The sequence below is a fragment of the Primulina huaijiensis genome, unplaced genomic scaffold, assembly GCF_012295235.1.
Source record: "Primulina huaijiensis isolate GDHJ02 unplaced genomic scaffold, ASM1229523v2 scaffold15883, whole genome shotgun sequence".
NCBI classification, from domain to species: domain Eukaryota; kingdom Viridiplantae; phylum Streptophyta; class Magnoliopsida; order Lamiales; family Gesneriaceae; genus Primulina; species Primulina huaijiensis.
The window spans coordinates 2,544-13,224 of record NW_027343220.1 but is presented as its reverse complement, the minus strand read 5'-3'; the positions used below and the strand labels follow the sequence as shown (position 1 = coordinate 13,224).

At 32.5% G+C, this 10,681-nt stretch overlaps 1 protein-coding gene across 3 annotated transcripts; it reads right to left on the bottom strand.

Moving 5' to 3' along the window:
* Positions 1-1,676: 1,676 nt before the first annotated feature.
* LOC140965893 (inorganic pyrophosphatase TTM1-like) lies at positions 1,677-8,327 on the bottom strand. 3 transcript variants are annotated; one of them, XM_073426126.1, is made up of 12 exons: positions 8,144-8,327; positions 6,732-7,124; positions 5,797-5,911; positions 5,388-5,583; positions 5,160-5,273; positions 4,893-5,066; positions 4,608-4,802; positions 4,136-4,258; positions 3,942-4,054; positions 3,617-3,740; positions 3,127-3,399; positions 1,677-2,139 (listed from the first exon to the last, which is right to left on the bottom strand). In XM_073426126.1, the coding sequence occupies exons 2-12, from the start codon at positions 7,069-7,071 to the stop codon at positions 1,918-1,920; spliced, it is 1,989 nt and encodes a 662-aa protein (XP_073282227.1). In that variant the 5' UTR covers positions 7,072-7,124; positions 8,144-8,327; the 3' UTR covers positions 1,677-1,917. The 3 variants fall into 3 exon arrangements, with proteins under 3 accessions (XP_073282227.1, XP_073282228.1, XP_073282229.1); XM_073426127.1 differs by lacking the exon at positions 8,144-8,327 and adding an exon at positions 8,087-8,109; XM_073426128.1 differs by lacking the exon at positions 8,144-8,327 and having other exon boundaries at positions 6,732-6,900; positions 6,990-7,126.
* Between the last annotated feature and the right edge of the window lie 2,354 nt (positions 8,328-10,681).

Genomic DNA, 10,681 nt, shown 5'->3' with positions numbered 1-10,681 from the left:
CGTGTCATCATTTTTCACAACTTTCAGGCGGCGCTCGGGCGGTAATCGATTACCGCTCGGTGAAAGGGGATCGGTTACGCTGACCGGAAGCGCAACGGAAGTTTAATCGGGCGCCAGACGTTCTGTCCAAAAACCACCTGATGATGCACTGGCGCTCGGGCGGTCATTTTCTACCGCTCGGGCGCCAAAGGTTCTGTACAAAAGATTAGTCTTGTGATGTACCGACGCCCGGCTACCCCACTTGAGTTCCTAAAATCTCGATTCTGTCCAGTAATTAATGTCTGATTACCGTGATTAAATCTCGGGCATTACAAATTGAGAGTTTCATCTACGTATGACAGAATCACCAAAATGATTGAAAATTATGATGCTTTTATTGCACTATCAGGTTGTTTCGATACTTTACAAGAAATTTTTCACATTGTTTCTCGAGCACAATTTAATATACATAATAAACTTGTTGGCTTATTGAATATAAATAATTATTATGACATTTCTTGATAATGATGTGGAGCAAAATTTTCATTTCAGAAAATTCAGGACTGAGCTTATATCTGCTTGGCTGCTGACCAATTGATTGATGATTTGCAAGATTTTGTTCATAAGCCTGATCCATTGATAACAAATATCAATTGGTCGTAATCTAGCAGTAAGAAAATAAAGATGGATAATTGATGAAGTCGTGGATTTGTTTTCGTTTTCTTATCTTTAATAAAATTCAATGTGGTATCTCTTTCATCATGAACTTTCTATTTATAATTGTTTTGACATTAGGGACAATGTCATATTCAAGTTGGAGGGAAAATTAAGTTTTTTAATATGTATATAGTTTTTCAAAATATATAAATAAAACCATACTCATTGTTTTTATCTTAGTAATTTTTGCAAAATTTCATACATTATATGTTTGAAAAAATTAAATTAAAAAAATATAAACCTATATGATGATGTTTAAATTTTTATTTAATTAAAGTCAATTTTAATATCTTAATAATTATAAAAACATAATTTATGAAATCTTTTTGAGTGATTAATATTATGATCAGATCATTTATTAAAGTATATGGTCAAAGATATATCTTATAAGAGTGTCTTAAATTTTAAACTCACATATATTTTGTGAGCGAGTAGAGATTGAGAAAACAGCTTTCGAGCCTTTATTGATCATGAGAGAAACTATCTAATGTTTAGATTTTGAGTTCTTATTTTGAAAACATTATTATATCCCGAAAATGTTATTTGGAAGATATATACTATAACCGATTATCTCTCATCAAAAAATATCGAAAAAAAAAAATAAAAAAGAGAAAAAAAGGAAAAATATTGTACAAATTGAATAAATATGCGGTCAAAGAGCGTAACCTCGGTATGACTAAGTTTTAAAAAAATAAAAATGTTATGTCAAGGAGCGTAACCCTTTGAATATTTAATAATTTTTTTTTTATATTTTTTGTATAATAAACATAAGATGTTATGTCAAAATCAAAGTTCAATTCAAAATCTTAGTTTGACCAAATTTGAGTAGAGTTGGAATAGGCCAACCAACAATGCAAGTCAACTCTGCAAATATTATTCATATTACATTGCATTTATAATTTATTTGTCTTATAAATTAAATAAATTAACAATTGATTTTGTAAAAGCTTAAAATGGTGATTTTTTTTAACAAAAATGTATACAATCGAATTCGAATGGGATAGATACTCCAAAAAATATAATTCACAAGCTCAAATTATTCAAAATTACTTAAATCAAGCTCGAGCTGAAATATATCACAATACTACCACAACTGCACACAATATACCACAACAATACAGATATTACACAAGCTAGAGTGATTTACACCTCTCAACACTATACTTCATTCTATATATACATTTTTCAAGTCCCTCTCATCGTTCAGAAGGGGAATGCACGTTATTTTTGAGATGTCACAGTTTTGAGCAGCACGAGTCCGATGCCGCCAATTGCCAAAGAAACAAGTAAAGGAACGCCAATGGATACTCCCATGTCTGTCATACCACCGGAATGACTAGTTCGTCCTTGATGAGATCTTTCTCCAAAATACTCGTGCAGGAGATTGCTAAGATTGTCTATCTGATGCATAATTTGGCGCTGTCCCCGAGCAATAAGTAAAATCTGTTCCCAGATTAAAAAACTGTCTAAGAAAATTTATGGAAACAAGGGAAACAAAAAACACTATGCCAAGATCAAAACTAAACAGTAAATTAAAAAGTTTATACTAGCTCATCTAAAAGATCAAGAAGAATGTTCATCCTCGAACTCTTTTTTCCCAACTCTAATCTATGTGCTCATGGTGAAACAAACCTTAATATCCTGAAATGTTTTCTATGACATCTCTCAGCAAGAACCTGTAAACGGGCCAACACTAACATGGTACGACATGTAAACAAAGAGATAACAGCTGCTAATGTTACAAAATTCTTCACCAGCGAATGAATTGCCATGACCCCACATGTAGTTCCACTTGAAATTGTATGTCGTCTAATAAATTTGGGAGGTACTCCCCACCTAAAAGGCTAGTCTTTTGGGTTGGGGTTCTACTCTTGGGCTTATGGCCTCTCATAGATACTTGAGCATCAAATGCTAATAGTTTTGCTCCCTACTTGGTTGGTGCACATTCAACAGATATAACTCAATAACCCTATGGTATGACCTCAAGCACGAAGCTTCGGACCTTCCAAGTACAGGGGTTTTTCCAGGAACTGCATGGTGATCAACTCTAGAAAAGCAAAACGACTTATGCTTTTTTTAAAGTGGAACAAAAGTACGGGCTTCTCTTGTTTCATCTTTTGAGATTTTCCCCTCATAGAGGTTTTATGAGCAAATAGTATTTTCCACCCTTGCAAAAAGTCACAAAATACCGTGTAAAATTAATAGGTTCCGCACCACTATGTTATAAAAAATCAAGTCATTAACCCGTGTTTTTAAAACTCAAGCACGTCCCATTTGCAAGGGGTTTTATGCTTGATTTTTAAAAACACACGGTTTTAAAAACAACTGATTTTACACAAGGGTTTTTTGCTTGTTCAATTTTCACAAGGGTATTGATGCAGTTTTCCAGAGGTTTTATCTAGAATGAGGAGGTTTGGAGAATAGAATTACCTCTTCCATAAAAGGAGACTCCTTCACCAATTGGGAAGATGATAAGGAATTGGGTAGAAGTGAACCAGTCGATGAGCTATTGCCTATGCCAGACACAAAAAGAGAAGTGGGCATGGAGGCAACGCAAGCTTCAGCCTGCATCGCCAAATTTTGTTGACTAGCAGACACTTTCCTTGCAGAAAATTTTGAATTTAGCTCTTCAATTCGTGACGTAAACTCATCCATTCGCTCATTCAATGTCGAAATTTGTTCAGATAACTGACTGACAATTCCCTGAAAATTGGCAGGCTGATGAGCAAGAATGTCATCAATACAAATACTCGAGAAGTGCAATAAAAATTAGAATGAAAAGATTGGTTCAAAGAGCCAGGTCTTTATTGTAATAATCACCCTTCTAAAAAACCTTAACATGTAAGACAAGGAGAGATAAAAATTCAATCACATAAAGCATTAAAGAGCACTGTTAACCTAAATATGTCTGTGAGGTCACCTGATTAGCAAGGGCTGCTGGTGAATCTGGGGTTCTTCCATCATACCTCCTACTGTTGACAGCAAGTTTTGTTAGCTTTGGTATATTTTTATCACGCTGTGTAGAGTATGAGTGTGGGATGCCACTGCCAGAAAAAAGACAAATAAATTATAAATCAAACTCCTAAAGAAATCTGCACCATAATATTAGGAACGAGAAAAAAAATGAAAAGCCCAGGTGAGAAAATGATCACCAACTTGGGTAATGACACGAGAAAGTAAAAAACCATATTCGTCTTCAAAATTTTCTACTTCCCATTGGAGGCTTATGGCAAAAAGCAGCATACCGATTGAGGAACTTCACTCTTCTATCTGCAGAGGCTCGGGACAGAGCTTCTTTAGGACTGGAAGCCAAATCATCATCTATACTGAGTTTCGTCTTCAAATCATCAGGTAGTGCCTATGAAGTTTAAAATGAGATTAAAGATTCCAATGAATGAAATAAAAATTAATAATCATGTCAATTTCTAAGGGGTCGAACCATAACGTCATTAATAAGTTTTTCCAATTGAATTTGCTCTATGTAAGTGCGTGGAACAAATGAGCCATCCAAACCCAACTCCTCGGCTACATATTTCACATACAACCGATCTCTTCCTTGTACCTGTGTACAAAATCAGTCACTAGTGAAATCAAGAAAGAGGGTTGCTCAGGCAAGAGTAAGACTAAGAGTTAACATAAGTTTCCTCAAACAAATGACAAGAAAAAATACATTTTGACAATCTTATATCATTAAAAGTAAAAAAATGAAATTGTTAGGCTTGATTTTCCATTTACAGTAACCTTTCATCCTATTCTTAACTCCAGCTAGGTTATGACGTGATTCAAAATATCATAAAATAACTCCATGCAAGGAGAAAATCAGAAATAGAATAACTTTTGTTGATCTTGGAGTCAACGACCAAAACATTAAACAAGATATTACAAAGAAAACAAGTAGACAGATATCGTACCTGGACATACTTGCGATTTAGTTGCTCCAGCCAATCAGTTTTTACACAGATTTTATCATTGGAGAAAACATGGCTGCTTCTTTTAAGGATAGATGCTATTGTATACCCCAGTGCCATCAGCCCACCAAGAAGGCGCACACTAACTTCAAAAGTAATTCGTGGGGATATAATGAAGGGGCTATCCGTGACCCATTCCTGAAAGTTATGACTTTATCAAATAGCATGTCAAGAGGCTTGGAACAAAGATGAACGTAATTAGGAACCATAAGTCTCAAACAGTCAAACCTCAAACATGAGATTGTATTTGCCATCCATGTTCCTCATCCTCAAATAAGACTGGCATGCCTCAGGATCTTCACCAGGTGGAAGAAGATATATATCATAAGTTTCCTCACTAGTTTCTTTATAATCTCCAGAAAAGACATCCTTAATTTGATCCACTGTAACTGCCTTTGTTGACTATAGCAAGACCAAAATCAAACTCAAAGTAGATTACAGATACCTGCAAAATATTTAGTTGCACGGTAGCCATAAGCTGAAGACCCGACCCACCTTTAAAATATACGCCGGATTCTGAAATCCAGAGAATGGATTAAATTTATTAATTATTTTTATATGTGCTGTTCGTAGATCTGGCTCAATAAAAGCCTTGTACATGGGATATACCTGCAGCAAAGGATACCATAAGACTCCTGTAGCGCATCATCAGTAAAACTAAGATTTAGCATAGTAATTGAGCTACACATATCATGGAGACAATTCTGAAGTTAAAAGAGATACTGTTTCCGATATTTGGTGAATTATCTCTTCAGGTTCTTGTCCAGCACGTTGGATATCCCTCAGAACACGTTTTACAAGGTCAAAGTGCACTCCACCGGTAACAGAGACACGGAGGTCTAGTAAAGGCCGTAATTTTTCACTCAAAGCATATATCCCTTCTATAATAACAATGCGGGAGCTGGGAACTTCCAGGGTCCTGCTTGATGTAGAAGTTAATAAAAAAAAAATCTGAGTTGAAACCAACCACTTGAAGTTAAGATAAAATACAGTTAAATAGTTAGACAACAACGTAAAAACACAAGTTTCAAATTTAAAATAAAGTAACACAAGAAACAGCTCTGGCAATAAGAAATGTTTTAAAAAAGAAATAACAGGAAGGATGCGATGAGTTTGAAAGTTGCAGATGAACCTGTAGCCTATTCGAGAGCTAGAGACAAAATCATAGATGGGAATTTGAACAGGGTTTTCTGCTTTCAGATCACGGATATTCTCAAGCAGAGTGTCATAGTCTGTCAAGCGCGGATCTGTTCAGAAAACACAAAGCATTAACTATTCTGAGAACAGTACTGCGTGATAATCAATCAATCAATCATTAAAGATGAACTTTCTATCAGTCGCCAGGTAACATGAAGAAATGATAACTTGATTGAGACTGGTTTTTAATCATTTGTCTTTTGACTTTGTTGATGTGAAATCAGAACAATCAATTTAAATCAACCCAACATCATGACTGTAGCTACAAATTTTCATACTATAGCTATAGGCTGCAGCACTTATCAGTTCCATGCATCTTGTTTGTTTCATTAGACTGTAATCTAAAACTATATAATCTGCTGATTCAGTTTGATTAAGCATTTTGAGACATGCTATTTCAGGTCGCTAATATCCTTTATATCTTATTTTCTGATAAAATTATGTTCATGCATTCAAGTCACATATTTAATACACACAGCGGGGATTGAAGATCTGAAGCACCCACTGAATCATTTTTTTAATCTAAAAAATAAGAGATATTAATCATAAAGATGTTTTCCATATATATTAAGCAGGAGAGATAACCTCAAGGACTGCACAACTTCTAACTTACTTTTCAGAAATTCCATATTGAGGATGCAAACACAAGATTTTTAAGGACTTCTGAACAGTAAAGAATATAACAGTAACATCTTTTATGCCAACACAGAGGAATTAGAGCATTTCAATTTATCACGGGCAAACAAACAAATAAACAAGGATATGATGCTATAAAATCAATAAGAACAAATCGTAAATCTGAGATGTAGATAAAATTAATAATCAAAAACAAAAAAAAGTAATAACTAGAAAATTGTGCACAAGATTTACCATCAAAGTTTCCATCAATAATGCGGGTTGCATCATTATAGTTATCCATATTTATAACAGCGATGCTCGGCATAAAATTGAGGATCTTCTCGGTCATCACTGTCTTTCCAGCTCCAGACGGACCAGCCAGCCCCACTAATACCATTCCATCATTCTTTTGAGCCAATAACTGGCATGCACGAACAGTTAAAAAGAAACCCTTCTCAAATGACAAAGGATCGTGGATTGGAACAATCTCAAATCGATCAGAATCTTTACTTTTAACTAATTGCACTTGATCTCTCAACAGGCCTGAGCGCCTCCTAGGAGATTCAACACCTGGAAGAGCTTCCCGAGCCATATCAAAACTTCAAACTTGGATGATTCTTCTAGTCACAGACTTGGAAAAGTGAACTGCATTTCACATCAAATTAAAGAAATTAAAGATAGAGAAATTGCTATCATACTTTTCAATCAGTATATAACGCACCAAATTAGAGCGAAATTGAATCAACAATCTCACATACACAGTTATATTCTCTGAAAGAGTGAGACTAAGGAGATAAACAAATAAAATAGAGAGGATCTAGATACTGAAAAGGCCAAGAATCAAGCAGTAAAAGTGTGGCCCACGGCCATAGTGAATAAGCTGCACAGTGACCACTGCTAATACCTAAATCCATAAAGAAACATATAAACTTAAATCTTAACATTTTTAGAAAAAAGCATAATTGAGCTTTATTAAATCAGAATAATACACTTCCTAAAAAAGAAAATATATCCACCTACTTGTATCTTCCCAATGCGCTTGGATCCTAACACAGACACATAAACACAGGCCAACAAAAGAACTTACAGCTTTGGTATGACAATTGATCGATTTCCTTAAAAAGAGAGGCCCAATCATGAAGTCCTTAAAGTCCAGAACTTTTAATATAAATACCCTTTCCAACAAATTCAATTATTTCGTGACCTAATTTGGACAATGCCAATAAGCTTAGCTTGTTCTAGTTAGAGTTTGATGGTTCTCATCAATCCTATACGGTAACTACTCAAAACAAATATCTTGCGGAAGATCAGTCATAGAACTCAACAATTCTCTATTTATATCCACAACAGTATAAACTTTTCTTCCAAAAAATCTAAGGGATTCAAGATTAAAGCAAGAATCATAATACAATTAAAAAAACCGAAAAACTCAATCAACAGAATACTAAACACACCAGAACTACATAAACCTCAAACAACATCCAAAAATTTTTAAAAAAATTCCCAATTCCTAAATCATTTCTTGAAATTCAATGTAATCAGTAGATAAGAATCAAAGGCCAGCTGTGCTAAGGAAAACGAAAGATTGCAAGTTGACACATGCTAACGTGGGCGTGATCTTGATGCTTCAGTCGGAGGAAATTCATGGATCATCCATCACCTACCTTTTTAGAAAACAGTCAATAAAGTTCTGGTTTTGCTGCGACCTTTAGGTTTTGATAAAATTTCTCAGCAGCTTTCAGCTGATACCGCAGGTGAGAGAATCACGGAATGGAAATGGCCGAAGATTCCTCTGTGAAAAAGATACGAAGATTCATCTCTTTCTTCGTTATTTCGAGTTATTATATTGGTTTTAAACGAGGACAAAAACCGTGTGAGACGGTCTCACGGGTCATATTTTGTGATTCGGATATTTTATTTGAGTTATCTATAAAAAAATATTACTTTTTATGTTAAGAGTATTAATTTTTATTGTGAATATCGATAAGTTGATCCGTCTCACAGATAGAGATTCGTGAGACCGTCTTACAAGAGACTTATTATTAAACGATTAATAACTTTAGTGATGTTTTATTCGGTGATGTATATTCAATTATGATATTTAATATATAAAAAATTGTGCAGAATTTTAAAAAAATTATGTTTATTAAAATTATTTTTAAAAACTCTGCAAAAGTTTAAAAACATTCAAAATGTTACTAAATTTTTATTAACTCAATGAAATAATACAAAGTATAAAAAGTATACGTTAAGTTATCACTATAAAATGTCAAAAAATATCTTTGATTCAATTTAAAGATTGAATACTAAATATTTGAAATTGAGAAATATCTCAACTCATATCCTTACTTTTATTTCTATTAAAAATAATATCAATCCGTATGTTTTTTTATTTGGACTTTTAAAAAATATATTTTAGTGTTACCAACAATGGTTTAAAATCAAAATTTTTAACATCGTTCATTTTATTTTATGCGTTTTAGTCACAAAATCTCGTAAAATTTAAAATTATATTTATTTAAAAAATTAATAAAGATTTATTACACTACATAATAAAAAAAATTATAACATTTTATTGAGAGTAAGTTTCTTGTGAGACGATCTCACGAATCTTTATCTGTTATACGGGTTAATTCTACCGATATTCACAATAAAAAATAATACTCTTTAGCATAAAAAGTAATACTTTTTCATGGATGACTCAAATAAGATATCCGTCTCACAAAATACGACCCGTGAGATCGTCTCACACAAGTTTTTGCCTTTTATTGACTCATAAATTGGATATAATAATTATTATTATTGTTAACACAATTATTCTTTATTTTTAGGTATAAATAATTGTGTTGATTATTTTTTGTTAGACATTTTGTCAAAACAAAATTAATATATTTTTTATACAAAAATTTCTTTAAAATTAATGAAAATATTTTAAGTTTAGTTATACATTAATATTTAAAATTTTTGTTATGTATTTTTAAAAATATTAATTAAATAAATAGAAATTTTGAATTAACTTAAATAATTGAAATTTAATTTTAATAAATTAAATAATGATTTATTTGTTGTCTTTCGTAAATTTAATCAATGAGTAAAAAATATTTATTTGATAGATAAAAATATTCACTAAAAGAAATTCTGCATACATCAACTCACATACGACAACGGTTTTTCACAAAAACCGTTGTCGTATGTTTTTTAACAACGGTTTTATCGAAAACCGTTGTCTTTTGGGGGCCAAAGACAACGGTTTTTAAAAACCGTTGTCTTTGATTTTAAAAACCGTTGTCTTTGACCCCCCAAAGACAACGGTTTTTGGGGTGAAAAAACCGTTGTCTTTGAGCGTTTTTTTAGGGTCAACGACAACGGTTTTATGAACCGTTGTCTATTAGCGTGTTTTTTTGGACAATTTACAACGGTTTGAAGAAACCGTTGTCGATTAGCGAGGTTTTTGCACAAACAACAACGGTTTTGGAAAATTTTATCACTACACTTAAAATTTTTCTATTACACAATTTTATCACTTTCACACAACACGTTAAATTTTTCTAACCACTTCATAACACTTAAAATTTTTTTCTTTTACACTATTTTATTTTTGATTATTAGTTTCTTTTATATTTATTAAATTATTAAAAGTATTTTTTTTATTTTTCTAAACAAATTAGCGACGGAAATTTTGATTACTTATCGTCGCTAAAATTAGCGACTGACTTGATTGCTACCCGTCGCTAATTTTAAATTAGCGACGGTTGACAAAACCGTCGCTAATTTAAAGTCGTCGTTAATTTTGAATTAGCGACGGTTTAATTCATACCCGTCGCTATAATTTTGTAGCGACGGTTTTAAAAAACCGTCGCAAATATGATCTACCACAACGGATTATAACCGTTGTCGTTGAACGGACTTTCAACAACACCTTCAGTTATAACAGTTTTAAAATGGCTACGACAACGGATAAAATCCGTTGTCGTTTGTCGTTTTTGTAGTAGTGATTTTAAATAAATAAAGTTATTAAAGTTCAACTTTTAGTTCAAAAGAAATTAAAAAAAAATCACAATAATAAATTACAAAATTCATAGAGTTATATGAAAAAAGTTTACAAATGTTAATAAAATTCATGCAAAATAAATTTATTATATTTTATGAAAATACTTATAAATATATATTCTGCAAAATATAAGTAGAAATCTATTGATTCC

Bases quoted from the DNA above. Each gene is read 5' to 3' on its own strand.
- LOC140965893 (XM_073426126.1), bottom strand. From the start codon at position 7,071: ATGGCTCGGGAAGCTCTTCCAGGTGTTGAATCTCCTAGGAGGCGCTCA. The intron at 4,259-4,607 runs GTACGATATCTG...TTTTGTACACAG, and splicing joins TAAATCGCAAGTATGTCCAG to GTACAAGGAAGAGATCGGTT. The intron at 2,140-3,126 runs GTAATTCTATTC...ATCTGGGAACAG, and splicing joins AGTCTCCTTTTATGGAAGAG to ATTTTACTTATTGCTCGGGG.